At 39.2% G+C, this 18,740-nt stretch overlaps 2 protein-coding genes across 3 annotated transcripts in view; one reads left to right on the forward strand and one right to left on the reverse strand.

The window, feature by feature from the left end:
- Positions 1-18,740, forward strand: part of LOC122561669 (spindle assembly abnormal protein 6 homolog) — an 89,293-nt gene that overhangs the window by 61,237 nt on the left and 9,316 nt on the right. For both annotated transcript variants that reach the window (XM_043713652.1, XM_043713661.1), the window contains 8 exons: positions 2,414-2,605; positions 3,033-3,227; positions 5,191-5,280; positions 9,334-9,513; positions 9,654-9,735; positions 10,350-10,483; positions 13,128-13,277; positions 13,668-13,774. In XM_043713652.1, the coding sequence (XP_043569587.1) occupies positions 2,414-2,605; positions 3,033-3,227; positions 5,191-5,280; positions 9,334-9,513; positions 9,654-9,735; positions 10,350-10,483; positions 13,128-13,277; positions 13,668-13,774 (1,130 nt within the window). The remainder of the gene's footprint in view (positions 1-2,413; positions 2,606-3,032; positions 3,228-5,190; positions 5,281-9,333; positions 9,514-9,653; positions 9,736-10,349; positions 10,484-13,127; positions 13,278-13,667; positions 13,775-18,740) is intronic.
- The window catches only part of mfsd14ba (major facilitator superfamily domain containing 14Ba), a 166,297-nt gene that overhangs the window by 25,838 nt on the left and 121,719 nt on the right, over positions 1-18,740 (reverse strand). The gene's annotated exons all lie outside the window — the stretch shown is intronic.

Raw genomic sequence — 18,740 nt, forward strand, 5'->3', positions numbered from 1 at the left:
GGTAGATAGGATAGTGAAGAAGGCATTTGGTATGCTTTCCTTTATTGGTCAGAGTATTGAGTACAGGAGTTGGGAGGTCATGTTGCGGCTGTACAGGACATTGGTTAGGCCATTGTTGGAATATTGCGTGCAATTCTGGTCTCCTTCCTGTCGGAAAGATGTTGTGAAACTTGAAAGGGTTCAGAAAAGATTTACAAGGATGTTGCTAGGGTTGGAAGATCTGAGCTACAGGGAGAGGCTGAACAGGCTGGGGCTGTTTTCCCTGGAACGTTGGAGGCTGAGGAGTAACCTTATAGAGGTTTACAAAATTATGAGGGGCATGGATAGGATAAATATACAATGTCTTTTCCCTGGGATGAGGAAGTCCAGAACTTGAGGACATAGGTTTAGGGTGAGAGGGGAAGGGGTCTCTTTTATCTAACGGGCAACTTTTTCCACACAGAGGGTGGTAAGTGTATGGAATGAGCTGCCAGAGGATGTGGTGGAGGCTGGTACAATTGCAACATTTAAGTGGTATTTGAATGGGTATATGAATAGGAAGGGTTTGAAGGGATATGGGCCGGGTGCTGGCAGGTGGGACTAGATTGGGCTGGGATATCTGGTCGGTATGGATGGGTTGGACCAAAGGGTCTGTTTCCATGCTGTACATCTCTATGACTCTAATCTGATCACAAGGTTGTATTGCATCAATATGTGTCGTCTTACTTTTAAGCCTTTAAAGCACACAGATCATCATACATACCAAAGTACAGCCGCAGCAGTTTGAAATAAGTTGCAGCTATGCTATTGTAAAACATTTCAAGCAATGACATTTAGGATGTATTTTCTGCAAACTTTCTTCAGGGGTTGAAGGCATGTTGCAACCATGTCCATGATCTTCCTCACAGCATGGTGTCCTCTTCTCAGCCAGTCCAGATAGCAGGCTTCTGAGTTTAGGGGTAGCATTTGGATCAAATTTTGGTAACCCTTTATTGCAGTCTATTCTAAGCATCACTTGTGTGGTCATGATTAAAAATTGCAACCTTCCTAACTTTGACCTGCAAAGATACTCTCAACTGTCTCTTGAAGACGTTTATAGTTTTGCTGCAAATTTGCCTTAAATGCAGAAGTTACTCTAAATGTGTGGATATCTTTCACCTGTAGCCAGGATCACGTGGTCACATTTGTACTGTGAGTTCTACAAAATTATTTTTAAAAATGAAACTATGACATCCCACTGTGAGTAATGTTTTTCCTTCCAAGTCACCCACCACTCTGACTTGAAAACACATCACAATTTCTTCATTGCTTTTCCTCTGGGAGAACCTGCAGTGATTCAAGAAGGCAACCGATCACCATCTTTTCAAGGGAAAATGATGATAACAAGTAAATGCTGATGTTGTCTAAACTGCTCACATTTGATTTTTAATGTGTTTTTTTAAAGCGTCCAAGGCAAGCTGCACTCATATACTACTTGGTAGCCATCATGCACTCCAACCAAAAAGCTGGACCTTACATTGTTTTTGCTGAAGAGTGCATAACTTACATTGATCCTATCTCAAGATTTAATCTGATCTTCAGTCTGACCAAATATTATGCTGTAGGATATGCTTAGAAATGCAAGATAGCCAATATATTTATTAGTTCCTTTTTCCCTAAAAGAACAAAAGATGTTTCCAGCTGTATCACACAGAGCACAGAATCAACTGGATTTTCTAAGAACAAATCTGTCTTTATCTGTGAATGTAAGCAGCTTTGGGATGAACAGTAAAAAAAAATGTTGAATGAATCTGATGCTTTGTTTGATTAAGTTTGGGATCAGGGTGTATCAGTGTAGAACTTTCAGGGATTGTATTGAGTAGACTGTCTTGGGATGGTGTTTTTCCTCCCTCTCATTTATCCATTGGGAAACATTTCTCTTTATCTGCTGTTTTCCACCCATCTCCCATTTATGTTCTACCTATCTCTATTTGCTGATTGCTATTGTTGGTGGAGAATGTTGAGTATTTTCTGACCTATGCAAAAGTGACATTAATTTGGATTTATGGCCTGCAGCAGTGCTTTTTTTCCCCTTTTCCTTTCCCCTGAAGAGGCAGTAACAATGAATTGATAGTATCAAGTATTTTTAGGACAGTTCTCCAATTTTCTAAAGCAAAAACTAAGTTTAAAGCAAGGATTTTGACATTTTATGTTAAAATTGCATTTGTTGAAGATTTAAATCCTTTCATTTCTATTCATAGAAGTGTATAGTCATTTAACAAAAAGTACCTAATTCCAAATAACTCACATTATCATTTTCTAGGGACAGGTAACCTAGTTAGGCCAAATAAACTCTCTGCCTTTGCCTTTTTTTAAATGATTTTATAAACACAATTTTGTTGTGCTGTTCTCCTCAGTTAACCTAAAGTGTTGCCGATTTTACCTTTCATTCCAGGCTCATGTACAGTATCAACATCAACTGGAGCAGCAGAAGAAAGAGACAGAGGCAGCGCACTATCAAACAGTGCAGCACTTAGAAAGCAGGCTCGCTGAAATTGAAGTTATCAACAAGGATCTAACAGAGAGGAAATACAAGTCTGAATCCTCAATACGAGAGTTGAAAGCCAAACTATCTAGCATGGAAGAGGTTGAAAAATCCTACTTAATATTTTTAAGATTTACATTAGATTAGATTAGATTACTTACAGTGTGGAAATGGGCCCTTCGGCCCAACAAGTCCACACCGACCCTCCAAAGAGCAAGCCACCCTGACCCATTCCCCTACATTTACCCCATTTATATGTGAATACATTCTCATTGCTTTATTTTTAAAAGAAAAGCAACACAATTAGTTTTCAAGTTTAATGCTGCTAAATAAAGCAGATTGCCCAATGGGCTGCAATGTAACACTGTGCCATATTGATAGCGAATTATTCTTTGCTGTATTAAATAAGGTTAATACACACACACACACACATATATATATATATACAAAGATATTAAATGTTCAGGTTAGTATATTTCCCGTTCAAAATAAAAGTTTTGATTTACTTGCTCTCTTGTATGGTATTTAGGAGTGTCAAAGATTAAAACAGGAAGTTCATTCACTGAGGAGAGAAAACACCACACTAGATGCCGAATGTCATGAAAAAGAGAAGCTGATAAATCAGCTGCGAACAAGGACTGCTGTCTTGGAACAAGAAGTCAAAGATAAAGAGCAAGTCGTTACCAGGACAACAGAAGTCTTTGAAAGTACGCAGGAACACAAGGTATTTAAAAATCACACAAAATCACTTTTGAAGTTTTCAACTGCTTAATAAAGTTGAGTAGTGGTACAGCTATAATGGAATCTACTATATAATGCATCCGTGCCTAATTGGTGTCCTTTAGCCATCTGCACTCTAGCACTTTTGAGATCCAGCTTTCTTAGGTGCAGTGTAGTCTGACCTCTAATAACATTTGGATCTGCACAATGATGATCAATGCTTATTTCTAAATTTTTAGCTACTTATTTCAGATACACTTCTCCAATGATTTGCTGATTACAGAAGTCAGTACTTGAGAGCCCTACTTATTAATAAATCTCATTGATACCCAATCCATGTTAAGTTACACAACAATAATAGGAAAATACTGCGTATGCTGGAAATCTGAAATAAAAACAATATGGATCCAGTAACACCTGTGGTTTTGAAGAACATTGTGCTCTGTATGTGAGAAGCACCTTAGCTTTCAAGTTACTTGACATTTCAACAGACTGTCATGGTCCCACGCTAGCATTTCCATCCTAGGCCTGCTGCAGTTTCCAGCGAAGCTAGCAGTACAGCACCTTGTTGTCCGTTTAGGCACTTTACACCTCCCTGTACTCCATAACTTCTGAGGAATTAACACTGTCCACCATGTTGATTCTCCTCACCTTACTATGTCATGTTTGAATGGCTTGAGCACAGCTGACCTATTTTCTTCAATTCACATCTATCATTAACTCTTACTTTGTATTTTAATCTTTTCTTAACCACCATTAGCAATCCCTTTGTCTTTTGTACTGTGCACCTCACCATTTGTTCCACTTGCTCCTTCTCCCCCGTTGTCAACAGCATAAGAAACATTTTCCAGCTCCCTTCATTTTCATAGAGCCTTTTGATTCCAATGTCTCTTTGGGCAGATACTGCCAGACCTGCTGAGCTTCTCCAACAGTTTCATTTATTACTTTAGGTTACACAATGTCACCTACAATGCATTAGAGTGCTATAATTGCTTCAGCATCCAGGGACTAGGAATATAGACACCAATTAAGATTTTTGTTCATATTTATACTCTAGCAATTCCAGCAAGAAAATTAGGGTACATGAAGACAGGGTGAGGTTCCTCTTTGTATTGTCTCTGACAGTTGAATAGCCTGCTGTTATTCACTGTTAAGATTCACACATGAACAGGAGGGAATAGTCACTTGGGTGAGTTATGCTGGAAAGGCCTTATCTGTTAAATCACATCCCAGAAAGGATTCAATGTCTACAGAAAGGAGAGGAATCACTTACTCCAGAATGGTGGAGAATAAAAGTGGTCCAGATACTTTCTCACTAGTGAATTATTAAATAACTTAGAAATGAAAAAATCATTGATTGGTCTTAGATTTGTTTTGGTATTTTTCAAAAGTTAGGTCATAAAGCCATTTTGTGTTTTATCATGAGAAAATGCAACTAAATATATGTCAGGGAAAATGCTGTATTTAGTTACCGAAACAATTTCTTTTAGTGGGAAAGAAATACTGGAGTGATAAATGCTTACACACACTTTTTGCAAATTCTAATGTCAAACGGAAAAGCTGGGCATAGTGGTGTTTCTTTTATGAACACGTTCTAGCTGTCTGCATGAGACATAGATGGAGTCATAGAGATGTACAGGGCAGAAACAGACCGTTTGGTCCAACCTGTCCATGCTGACCAGATATCTTTCCTTTTGAAAACAGATCCAGGAGGGGTAGCCTTGGCACCATTACTAGAACTAACTTTTAATTCCTTTTTGTTTAGAAAATCAGTCAATTGAATTGATTAATTTGTTTAACTTGTATCAACCTGGGTGATTGGATTTCTAGTGCAATGACAGTTCCACTCTGCTATTATTCCTCCCATCACTATCCTCAAAAAAACTTTTTAAGAACAGAATAGAATGGGAGACTTTACAAGATGCCACTGGAGTAATTAATATAAGTGATTCACCATTCATTTGCAGAAAAATCTGGAAGAAAGTCTGGAACAAAAACAACAACAGATGGGAAAGTTAGAAGCTACTGTGAAGTCTCTTTCAGAAGAATTATTAAAGGTAATCATTGAGACTTTTTGCTAGCATTTCTGATCTGGCTTGCTATACTTGCCTTAAATCTACCTTGGATAAATTAAATGTTTTTGGTCATAAGTAAATTTCAGTTTCTCTTCACTTCCAAAAGAGGGTCAGATTGGACTTGAAATATTCATTCTGTTTCTGTCTCCACACACAGAGATCTGCTGAGTTATTTTCTTTAATTTGTTCATATTTTGAGAAGTTCTAGTTGATTTCTCGTTAGTTTCAAAATTTTGGGCAGGGCAGGAAGATTATCTCCTCAGAGTACCAAAGTAGTATCATGGCTAAGCTGTTGGTGGAAAACATCATGACGAGGTAAGAATGGGGCAACAAAACATTGATTCAAAAGTAGCTTTAAAATGTTAGTTTTGCATTATTTAATTGTACTTTCCTTAAGTAATGCATTCTGTTAGCTCTGGATTATCATTTTGCATGGATTGTAAAATTACTCAAATAACTCAAATACTCAAATTACTCAAGTATTATAGATCCCCTAATAGGCAGTGGACATTGAGAAACTTGTTGGGCCAAAGGGCCTGTTTCCACACTAAGTAATCTAATCTAATCTAATCTAATCTAATTTGTAAGGAGATCTCAGTTATCTAAGAATAATAGGGTGGTTATGGTAGGGGATTTTAACTTTCCAAACATAGACTGGGACTGCAATAGTTTTAAAGGTTTAGCAGTCGAGGAATTTGTCAAGTGTGTACAAGAACATTTTCTGATTCAGTATGTGGATGTACCTACTAGAGAAGGTGCAAATCTTGACCGACTCTTGGGAAATAAGGTAGGACAGGTGACTGAAGTGTCAGTGAGGGAGCACTTTGGGGCCAACGACCATAATTCTATTAGTTTTAAAATAGTGGTGGAAAAGGATAGACCAGATCTAAAAGTTGAAATTCTCAATTTTGACGGTATTAGGCAAGAACTCCCAAAAGCTGATTGGGGACAGATGTTCACAGATAAAGGGATGGCTGGAATTTGGGAAGCTTTCAGAAATGAGATAATGAGAGTCCAGAGACAGTATATTCCTGTTATGAAATGAAAGGCTGGTAGGCACATGGAATGCTGGATGACTAAAGAAATTGAGGGTTTGGTTAAGAAAAAGAAGGAAGCATATGTCAGGTACAGACAGGAGAGATCGAGTGAATCCTTAGAGTATAAAGGCAGTAAGAATATGAGGGAAATCAGGAGGGCAAAAAGGGGACATAAGACAGCTTTGGCAAATAGGGTAAAGGAGAATCCAAAGGGTTTTTACAAATGCACTTAGGACAAACGGAGACAATAGGGCCCCTCAAAGATCAGCAAGGTGGCCTTTGTGTATAGTCGCAGGAGATGGGGAGATACTAAACGAGTATTTTGCATGGTTTACTGTGGAAAAGGACATGGATGATAGAGAATGTAGGAAAATAGATGGTGATATCTTGCAAAATGTCTATATTATAGAGGAGGAAGTGCTGGATGTTTTGAAATGCATAAAAGGTGTACCCGAGAACTCTGTGGGAAGTTCGCAAAATGATTGCTGGGCCTCTTGCTGAGATATTTGTATCATTGATAGTCACAGGTGAGGTGCCAGAAGACTGGAGGTTGGCTAACATGGTGCCACTGTTTAAGAAGGGTGGTAAGGACAAGCCAGGGAACTATAGACCAGTGAGCCTGATGTCAGTAGTGAGCAAGTTGTTGGAGGAAATCCTGAGGGACAGGATGTACATGTATTTGGAAAGGCAAGGACTGATTAGGGATAGTTAACATGGCTTTGTGCGTGGGAAATCATGTCTCACAAACTTGATTGAGGTTTTTGAAGAAGTAACAATTGGTGAGGGCAGAGCGGTAGATGTGATCTATATGGATTGCAGTAAGTTGTTTGACAAGGTCCCAGATGGGAGACTAGTTAGCACACATCTCATGGAATACAGTGAGATCAACCATTTGGATACAGAACTGGCTCAAAGGTAGAAGACAGAGGCTGGTGGAGGAAGGTTGTTATTCAGACTGAAGGCCTGTGACTAGTGGAGTGCCACAAGGATTGGTGCTAGGTCCACTACATTTCAATATTTATAAAAACAATTTAGATGTGAGCATACGAGGTATAGTTTGCAGATGACACCAAAATTGGAAGTGTAGTGAATAGTGAAGAAGGTTGCCTCAGATTGCAACAGGATCTTGATCAGATGGGCCAATGGGCTGAGGACTGGCAGGTGGAGTCTAATTTGGATAAATGCAAGGTGCTGCATTTTGAGAAAGCAAATCTTAGCAGGACTTATACACTTAATGGTAAGGGCCTAGGAAGTGTTGCTGAACAAAGAGACCTTAGAATGCAGGTTCATAGCTCCTAAAAAGTAGTGTCATAAGTAGATAGGATAATGAAGAAGGCATTTGGTATGCTTTCCTTTTTGATCAGAGTATCGAGTACATGAGTTAGGAGGTCATGTTGCAGCTGTACAGGATATTGGTTAGGCTCTTATGGAATATTGCGCGCAGCTCTGGTCTCCTCCTTATCGGAAGGATATTGTGAAACTTGAAAGGGTTCAGAAAAGATTTACAAGGATGTTGCCAGGGTTGGATTTGAGTTATAGGGAGAGGTTGAATAGGTTAGGGCTGTTTTCACTGGAGCATCGGAGACTGAGGGGTGGCCTTATGGAAGTTTATGAAATCATGAGAGGCATGGATAGAATAAATAGACAAGGACTTTTTCCTGGGGTGGCGGAGTCTAGAACTAGAGGGCATAGGTTTAAGGTGAGTGGGGAAAGATATATAAGAGACCTAAGGTGCAACATTTTCTCACAGAGGGTAGTATGTGTATGGAATGAGCTGCCAGAGGAAGTGGTGGAGACTGGTACAATTGCAACATTTAAGAGGCATTTGGATGGGTATATGAATAGGAAGGGTTTGGAGGGATATGGGTCGGGTGCTGGCAGGTGGGATTAGATTGAGTTGAGATATCTGGTCAGCATGGACGAGTTGGACCGAAGGGTCTGTTTCTGTGCTGTACATCTCTATGACTCTGTGACTGTATAAGAACAGCACAAGAAAATAACTGCAGGTTGCAGGCATTTTGATTCTTGAGGCATCTATTGGCTTAATAGGATCATGAATGAAGTTCTTAAATCAACTCTGCCTTCTTGTCCGGCTCCACATCCCATAATTCTCTTAGTGACTAAAAGTCTACCAGTTGGGTCTTTGAAAAACTTATTTTCTAACCAGGCACTGAAAACTGGGAAATTGCATTCTCTTCTAATTCATGTGATTGCTGCCTAGTTTTAGCAATAAATTGGTAGCTTTCCTGACAGCTGTACAGATCCAGCAGCTGTAAACTGACTGGGATGCAAAATGAGAGAAATGGGCCATAGTACATTTCCTATTGGTTTTCCAAGGGTATACAGCATTATCATGGTAATTGGCTGGAACCTATCTATCGTATTAAAATCAGAATAAAGACAGACCATCTGTGGATTTCATTTAATCTACGTTTTTGTGGATTTACAGCTGCTGAGATTATAGTGTTTATTAAATGTTTTAGTGATGAAATATGGTATCTTCAAGCCCTTTTACTTCTTATTACAATGGCACCTGCACTGTGTAATGTTGCATTTTTGCGCTTTGGCAAGGTGTGCTTCTTGACTAGCTTAGGAATACAAAAAAGTGCAAAATTAGGCCATGTGTCCCTCAAGCCTGCTGTAGTATTAATAAGATCAGGGCTGATCCTTAAGGTCATCCCCTACATAAATAAAAAAAATCAGAAAATGAGCAGGTGCAAATCTGGTTTCAAATCCAGCCCTTATCCAATACCCAAGGCACCTCAGCCTGGTCTGTAGACTAAAATTGGAGTGCTAATATTCTTTCCAGGACCCTAAGGTTTTTTTTGACACAGGTTAAAAATAATACAAAATGGTTGTAAGTTCAACTTATTAAAAATGCACATCTTTGCTACTTGCCTTTACTAAGACTAACTGCTCCTTTAACTTTTATTATAATTCATTTTGACCTTATTAGATTATTGGAACATAATTAACATGTGATTTTGTTTTGGTGTAGGCTAATGAAATCATCAAAAAACTGCAGGGAGACATGAAAAAATTGATGGAAAAAATTAGACTGAAAAATACTGTTACAATGCAGCAAGAAAAAGTTATAGGAGAAAAGACCCAAATGCTGCAGGAAGAGCAGCAACAACTAAAAGAAGTTCAACAGTCTCTAAGACAAAAGGAAGAAGAGGTATTGAATTATAATTCATTACCAGCTGCATTATAATAACAGAGTTTAGAAGATCTATAAAAAGAGAATAAGAGTTTATTTGAAAATGATTTTTCTTTCTTAAAAAAAATCTCATGTTTTTGTCAAAAATTGTCTTTTAGGTTTGTAAATTACAAGAGCAGCTTGATACTGCTGTTGAAAAACTTGAAGAAAGCAAGCAGCTTCTAAAGACAAATGAAAATGGTTAGTGCTTGAAACATATATTAAGTATAATGTTCATTACACCTCACAACAGCATTATCAGGCAAATGTAATACTGAACCTCATTAAAAAGCATTAGGAAATTGACAAGAAATTTTGTGAAGGAGCTGAGGTTTTTGTATTTGTCTAGAAATTATCTTTGTGATCAGTTTTGTGAAGCTGCACCCTACAAACACATGAGACACCTTCACATTACAAGACTACTGGGTTAACATTCAATAATTATGTTACCTTCACTAAAACATATATGCAAAAACTGTTACCACTGAAGGAAAACAAACTAAAATGATAGATAAACTATATAGGAATTTGCTGGCATGGAAATATAGCAGAGCTTATTTCAATAATGACCGTGATCGGCAATATGGATAGAAATTCACCTGGATAACTTTTTTCAGATCAGCTGCACTAATAATTTGCGGTCACCAGCAATTAATGAAAAATGAAATGATGGAAAGAGCATTTCAAAACTAAACTTGTCTTGATCAAATGTGTTCTTATAACTTTTACTTTTTCATTGGGTGAGGGAAGGAACAACCTCCATTATTTAACTTGGAACAAGTATAATATGATATACTGTTATTTATATTTCCCAGTAATATCCTGGTTGAATAAACAACTGAATGAAAATAAATTAGCAGCGCTGCAAGAAACTCCAGTCTCATTTGATCCATCAACAACGGTATCTAACAGCAATTTGTCCAGACCTGGGGGTATGCAGAATAGTCTGGTAAGAGAACCATTAACAGTGTCCAGGAACAGTTACTTTTACACTTTCAAATGTGTGTGTGGAAAATGAGTAACGAAGGTTACTCAAAGTAATAAAGAACAGTATTTAAAAAAAAAAATTGATTGAAATGTTAGTACGCTTTACTTCACTGCATTTCAATGGGATGTTAATGTCTCTTGCTGTTTAGCTTGGGACTGTGCAATGCAAGATTTTTAATTCCAACCACTAGAAAATATTTATTTGATTCAGTGAACTCCACCTCTGAGTGAAATATTTATTCATTGACTGCACAGGAGAGAATGCCAGGACTGACGTTTGATCAGGGATAATAGCATGGCTTTGTTAGAGGGAGATCATGCTCATTAAATCTTGTCGCATTCTTTGAGGAAGTTTCTACAGTTTATATGGATTTCAGCAAGACCTTTGATAAGATCTGCATGACAAACTGACAAAGAAACTAAAAAAGCTCATGTGATCTGGGGTAACTTGACAAGTTGGATCCAAAATTGACTAACTGAGTCTGAGGGTGGTGGTAGAAGACTGTTTGTAGGACTGGAGCCTAATGTGTAGTGGTGTATCACCAGGATCATTGTTGGGTCCATTATTGTTTGTGATATTGAAATGATGTAGATGAGAATGTGGGGCAGATGAAAAGTAACTTTGCAGATGATGCCAAGATTGACCGGGTAGTTGACACTGAGAAGGAAAGTGTTAAGTTACAGGAGGATAGAAACAGCTTGATCTGTGGTAGATGGCACTTAACCATGATAAATGTGAGGTGATATTCTTTGGAAGAAGGAACAAGACAAGGAGTACTTAATGAATGGCAGGACACGAGGAAGTTTGAAGGAACAGGGATCTTGAGGTGCTCGTCCAAAGATCCCTTACTGGGGCAGGACAACTTAATACAGTGGTTAAGAAAGCATATGGGACACTCACCTTCATTCATTGTACAGAAGCTGTACAGAACTTTGGATAGGCGACAACTGCAGTACTGTGTGCTATTTCAAATATAGGGATTGACACCAGACTAGAGGAACAATGTGCATAGAAGATTCGCTGGGATGTTGCCTGGGTTGGAGGATTCCAACAATGCAGAGAGACTGGAAAGCTTAGGTTATTTTCGTTGGAGCAGTGAAGGTTGAGGGGAAACCTTATAGAAGTGTAAAAGATTATGAGGGGCAAGGACAGCATGAATGGAAAGCAGCTATTCCTCTTAGTTGAGGGATCCATATCAAAGAGATGTAATTTTAAAATGAAAGAGGGGGCAGTTGAGGCCGGAAACCTAAACTTTTAAAGAAATACTTGGACCAGCACTTGAAGTGTCATAGCTTTCAAGTCAATGGGCCAGTGTGGGAAAGTGGGATGAGTATAGGTAGCAGTACATTTGTGACGGTGTAGTCTTGATGGGCTAAAGGGCCTCTTCTACTCTGTTTGACTGTTCATCCTTTTATTTCGTAGTGATATTTCCAAAAGGTGGATCTGCCAAGGGAGTATCTAGGAAATTTAAATATTGGGCTTGACAGCACATTAACAGTAGGATAGGCGATGGCCTGCTGGTATTATTACTGGACTATTATGCCTGAGACTCAGGTTCTGGGATTGAATCCTGCATGGCAGATGGTAGAATTTTGAATTCAATAATAATATGGAAATAAGAGTCTACTGATTGCCATGAAACCATTGCCAATTGTCAGGTAAAACCCATCTGTTCATTTATGTTCTTTAGGGAAAGAAATCTGCCATCCTTCCCTGTGTAGCCTATATGTGACTCCAGTCTCACAGCAATGTGGTTGACTCTGAACTGCCCTCTACGCAGTTAAGGATGGGAAATAAGTGCTAGCTGAGCTAATGATGCCAGCATCTCATGACTGAATAGCTTGTAAAAACTGACTAATGTGTCCAGTTTGTTTGCTATCAGTGAACTGTACGGTGAATGATGGAATCCCCTATAGCATGGAAGCAGACCATTTGGCCCATTGAGTTCACACCGACCCCTCTGAAGAACATCCCACCCGGATCCATCCCCCAGTCCTATTCCTGTAACCCTGCACTTCCATTGCTAACCCATTTAGCCTGCACATACTTGAACATTATGGGCAACTTAGCACGGCCTGCCCATCTGACCTGCACATCTTTGGGTTTGATTCCACCCTTGGGGAGTTTGCACATTTTCCCCATCTCTGTATGTATTTCCTCTGGGCACTCTGGATTCTTCCTGCAGTAGAAAGAAGTGCGAGTTAGGTGAATTGACTATGCTAAATTGCACATAGTTTCGGAAATGTACAGGGTAGGTGGATTAGCCATGGGAAATGCAGGGCCACAGGGATAGTGTAAGGGGAGGGATGCTGTTCGGAGAGGTCATTATGGACTTATAATGGGCTAAGTGGCCTACTTCTACACTGTGGGGTTTATATAATTCTATAGGAAGGCTTGCAGATACGGGAAAGGCTGCGTGGCACAGAACAAAAAAGATGATGGTTTAAAATTATTTCTTTGGTTTTCTGCATAAGTTGCTCTTATACAGCAGTGAACAGTGGGATGTGTGAAGTGTCTTGTTGCTGCAAGTTAATGTAATTGATGCTGACCTTTAAACTAAAGGTTCATAAATACTAATACTTCACTTTTGCATTTCCTTTTCCAGCAATCCTTGTTGCACCCTCCTTTTTCTACCTTGATGCCACAGTCTGTCTCTTCTGCTTTGCCTATGGATATTTACTCAAAGAACTTTGTTTCCACTTTACGAATGAATACTCCACCCCTGAAGCCTGGTGCACCACGACATGGTCTTCAGGCAGGCTTGGTTTAAAATATACTATTTGTACTTTTCTATCATTTTGAGCAAAGTTAAATATTTTGGAATTTGCTACATTTTAAATGTCTAAACAAAATATAGTTTTTAAAGTAACTTGCACATATAAATTCAGGCTGTTTGATGTAAATCAGTTTTTAACCATGTAAACTGTTTTTGCTACTTACCAGATGGGGTATTGTAATGTTAGCACAGTTAAATTTCAAATGTGCTTTGTCTATTTTTAATAGTAGTTATATCTGCATGTTTGAAGTGATTTACTAGATGCCTGTGCATGGGGTTATTGTTTATTGATATTGAAATAATACACCAATGTAACTTTCTTCAGAAAAACTTGATGTATAACAAGTGAATGTTGCAAAATTCTCTTAGGTGCACTTCAGCCCTTTGCAGCTAAATCCTGGCAGCATTCCTGCAATGGAATCTAAATCAGGCCCTTCAGCTTCGACACCAACTCTAATGCCTGTGTCTTCTAAAAGGTATGGATTAATTGGAGCACCCATAAAAATGTAGCAGAATTAATGCATTTTATGTGATTTTCTAATGCCACGATGAATCTTAAGTAGTTCCTGTTGCGTACTCTTTTGTTTAGATTACTTACAGTGTGGAAACAGGCCCTTCGGCCCAACAAGTCCACACCAACCCGCCGAAGCGCACCCACCCAGACACATTCCCCTACATTTACCCCTGCACCTAACACTACGGGCAATTTAGCATGGCCAATTCACCTAACCTGCACATTGTTTTGGACTGTGGGAGGAAACCGGAGCACCCGGAGGAAACCCACGCAGACACTGGGAGAATGTGCAAACTCCACACACAGTCGCCTGAGGCGGGAACTGAACCCGGGTCTCTGGTGCTGTGAGGCAGCAGTGCTAACTACTGTGCCATTGTGCTGCCATTGGATATTATCATTCTGATAACAAACTATAAATTTACAAATTCTCAAAAAAAGCATAAATTGATTATATTGAAATCTAGTATTTAAAGTACTGGAACAGTAAATAGCATATACTCCAATTCTTAAATACAGAGATGCGTGATGACAGCAGAGATGAATAACAGCCACAATGCAAAACAGTTGAGGTTTCTTTTTTAACTTGAAAGTGAGTTGCTTTGTATTGGCAGAAGTTGTTTTTCTCTGTCGCAATTTGGAGTAAACTGTTGCCCCCTTCTGCCTCAGTTTTTTTCCCAATTCTATTTAAAGACTGTTTCAACAGCTGCTCTATTCAACATTCCTCCCTTCCTTCAAATTGCTGTTAAACAATTACCGAGTCCTCCTTTCCCCAAACAGCTGAGAAAACCCATTGTGCAAAGAACTGTGGGCAAGGCTTTATAAGCAGCAAATCCCTGATGATGTTATCTCTTTGAAAGCATAAATCTGTCAGAACTCAATTTCAGGAGGATATTCAGGATAGAGCACTTACTCTCATTACACTAATGTTATACATGCCCAATGTGATCTACCTACACATTCACTGTTATACCTGTGACATTGGGTGGGCCAAAAGGCCTGTTCCTGGGCTTGTACTGTTCTGAGTTTTGTATAGTCAGTTCTTCTACAATGCAATGGTTGCGTTCTTATGCAATCCCGCATTATAGAAAAATCACTCTTTAGAAACAGCGCTTAAAGTGTTGGTGCTGTAATTGCATTACAGCCAACACATATTTTAAAAGTTTGTACGATAGAAGCAGTGTCCCCAATTTGTCAATGACATCACAGTGAATTTGCATTGACGAAACACTGATTATAACAGAATGCCATTAGTTGTAACCTTTGATGCATTTGAATGTTCTTTTAAACCCTGTCAAACCCATAAGTTGTCTTTGCTGTATCTCAAGGCCATTATCTGAAAGGTTGAACAGACTTCTGCCAGGGAACTTAGAAGAAACGTGGTGAGATTATGTATATGGGTCCAGGTTGAAAAATCTAGCTTCTTAAGGGAAATTAGTTAGGCTACTGACAGTAAATACAAGGTTTAAAGTAAATTCTATTAAAGCACAGGGAGAAAGAATGGGGCAAAATTCCAAATGCTGTACTTTAAAGGCAACATTCAAGGTCATCTCCCAAATATTTTCACTTTGCCCTGTATTTGTATTTAAAACACAGTGTGTTGCTGCTGGATGTAAGTTTAAAAGCCAGATTCCTAACTACACACATGCACATGATACTTCAACTAGCAGTTGCCTGGCCACAAATACAGCTTTGAATAAGTCCCAATTATCTCAATGTGAATTACATTTCTGAGCTTCATTAGCTGCATTTGGTCAGTAGCTCTTACTTTCTTTAATCACATTTTTTGGATGCTTCGGTTGGTGTCCCACCCACTCTAACACACAATTGAAAAGGAATGAGGAATTTAAGAACTTGAGATGGAAAGTAAAGCAAAGGGGAGAGGAATAAAGACGCATGGAATGGGAGGAACACAAAAAGGTGCAAATTAACCAGAAGAAAGTAGAGGGAAGGAAACAAGAAAAAAAAACAAACAAAATCCAGTGATTAGAAAAAAATAGAAATGGATATGTGAAGGGGGAGGGGTTTTTGTCTTTTGAGTTTTTGTTTCATCATTTTATTCTGACAGTATTTTTGTAACTAAGAACTATTCTATTTTTGTTTTGAAGCCATTTCACCATAACCGTAGCATTCCGAAATAGCTTTGACCTTTAGAACTTTTGTTGACTAAAACTGGTTTTTCTGTAAATGTTCGGATTGCTCAAATCCAGGACAATATAATTACCTAGCTAAGACTGTTGCTAGGTGGTAATGCTGAGCAATTTGGCTGACCTCCAGAATTAACTTGAGTCATTTGTAGGTGTGTCGGAGCCTTGAAAGAAGCCTGTTTGTACACTGATCTAGGTAGAGCATGTTGGTGTAGTTACATTTATGTTTTAACATTGAGCTGCAAGTTCATTGATAGTATGTTTGTGTGATACTGCTGAATTCTCCTGTTAAAAGTAAGAAAATTCAGATATTTTACAATCTTGTATACTTTAAAGGGCCATGATTCAAATTCTGGTTTGCACTGAATAAGCTGAACATAGTTTTAACAGTGTACCAAACTCTTATTTGGCTTCAGCAGTGCTGGAATGATTTGAATTGAACCAGGGTTTACTGTGAGGTAGCAGTGCTAACCACTGTGCCACCGTGCCGCCCCTAATGTGGCACTATCTAGTGACTATTACCATATGATGCATGTACTGTACAAAAAATCCCCATCTATAGTCTTTAACATCATCAACTAAGTAATCACAATATATCTATCTCTCGTCAGTCCCCTGGATTTCCTTCAGTTCCTGCCGCTGCCTAGTTCATACGCATCCATCCCCTTCCCTTAATCCTGTTCCCAACCTCCGTATTTACCTTTAAAGTGTTTGGTACTGTTTCTCTTCAGGCTGCTTTTCTGAATTTGTCCTGATGTCCTGCCCTCAATCTAGTGACAGAAATTGATTGGTGCAATTAATTTTACCTTCTTCTGTCATTTGATGGAGCTTGCTCAATTAAAACTGCAGGTGTTTAACTTTACAGTAATTGCATTTATGTAGTTTTTAAAATTTGTTTTATTTTTAAAATTATTTTATTTATGAACTAAGGCACTTAGGACTGTGCACAGTAGTGATTGGAATGGGATTGGCCAGGTGGAACTCGTAGAATATGAGATCCCTGATTGGAGGAGTTAATCTGGGCTAATCAGGGAGCCCTAGCTGACAGATAAACAGGAGTCTAAGAGAGTGTCCTCAGTCTAGGGACTGGCACTGAGCTAGCTGGTCAGATTCCATGTGCGATGATTGTGTAAAAGTAGGGGTGACTTTGACCAGATGCTGGCCTCTATGCAGTTATTTTAGTGGTGATAAGAGAAAACAATGTGCTCCTGAAGAAATTTCACTTGCAACAGTCATGTTTCAGTTGGGGTAAGCATTTTCGGCATCATGCCTTTATTTGAAAAGTTTGACTCATTTGATCCTGCTGTCGAAGGCTGGGCCCAGTATGTGGATAGAATGTGTTATGTTTTCCAGACAAGTGATATTGGGGTAGAGGAAAAGCAATGAGTGATTCTTCTGACTGCTTGTGGACCTGCAGCATTTTCAGTTATTAGGAGCCTAATTTTCCCTGAGGGATCAGATGCTAAAACCTTTCAAGAGCTGACGATTTAGTTAAGGAATATTATGACCACAAACCGCCTCCATCTCTGAGATGCTATTTGTTTTATTTTATTAAGAACCATAGGAATCTGTATTGGGAGTTTCGACGATGTTAAGATGACTGGCAGAGACGTGATTTTGGGTTAACTCTGAATGAGATGCTGAGACACCATTTGGTATGCGGGGTTAATGACGTAAATATGCAAAAGTGCTTACTAGCTGAAGCTCAATTGGACTTCAAACAGACACTACAACTGGCTTTGTCATTAGAAAACACAGCAAGTGGAGCATGAGTGTTACAGGGCATCCTAATGGAAGTGGACAACCTCACTTGTCCGATTGAGCTTGGGGAACACCACTTAAGTACAAGCAGTCGCAGAGCATCACACGGGACATACCCTGAAGGGAGGGACCCACAGCAGAATCCCTAACGAAGGAACATTTAGTCAGATGATAGTATTATTGTTACACAATAGCTTTATCACTTGCATTGCAAGGGACTTAACCTTAAAGGGACAACAGTCGTCTTTGCTCAGAGAATCTGCCTTTCAACGGTTGCAATAATGTATTAATACACAACTCCGCGTCAGTTATATCTTGGTGGTTTCTTATTGACCAATTATATATTGATTTTAAAGCCTTGGTAACACAATAGATCAATCGTATTCCACTTTGGTTATGTCTCACTTATGAGGTCATTTGCCTTGGACTCCCACCACATAAGTTGAATGTGGTTCACAACTTCCTGTTTGGTTAAAATGGAGCAAGTTGTGGTTTGCTACATGTCTAACTGCTCAACACCTAGCTTTTATATGGAACAAATTGTGGTCAGTGCTGTTCCACACGTAACTTATTTTGAACCGGTCTGTTTTGTTTAAATTGTCTTTCTCTTATTTTAACCCCTTCTGCACCCCAAAACAAAGCTGAGCCTCAGCCAAATGGCTAAAATGTTCTTCAGGATCCAGGCCAGCCAGCCATTGTAGTTGTTGCCGGTATGTAGATTTGAGATAGCAAAGGAGTCATACAACGCCTACGTTCACCGGCACGGTGGCTTAGTGGCTAGCACTGCTGCCTCACAGCACTAGGGTCTCAGGTTCAATTCCAGCCTCTGGCGACTGTCTGTGTGAAGTTTGCACATTCTCCCCGTGTCTGCGTGGGTTTCCTCTGGTTGCTCCGGTTTCCTCCCACAGTCCAAAGATGTGCAGGTTAGGTGAATTGGCCATGCTAAATTGCCTGTAGTGTTAGGTGAAGGGGTAAATGTAGGGAAATGAGTCTGGGTGGGTTGCTCTTCGGAGGGTCGGTGTG

This window comes from Chiloscyllium plagiosum, chromosome 2 (assembly GCF_004010195.1).
Source record: "Chiloscyllium plagiosum isolate BGI_BamShark_2017 chromosome 2, ASM401019v2, whole genome shotgun sequence".
In the NCBI taxonomy this organism is placed as follows: Eukaryota; Metazoa; Chordata; class Chondrichthyes; order Orectolobiformes; family Hemiscylliidae; genus Chiloscyllium; species Chiloscyllium plagiosum.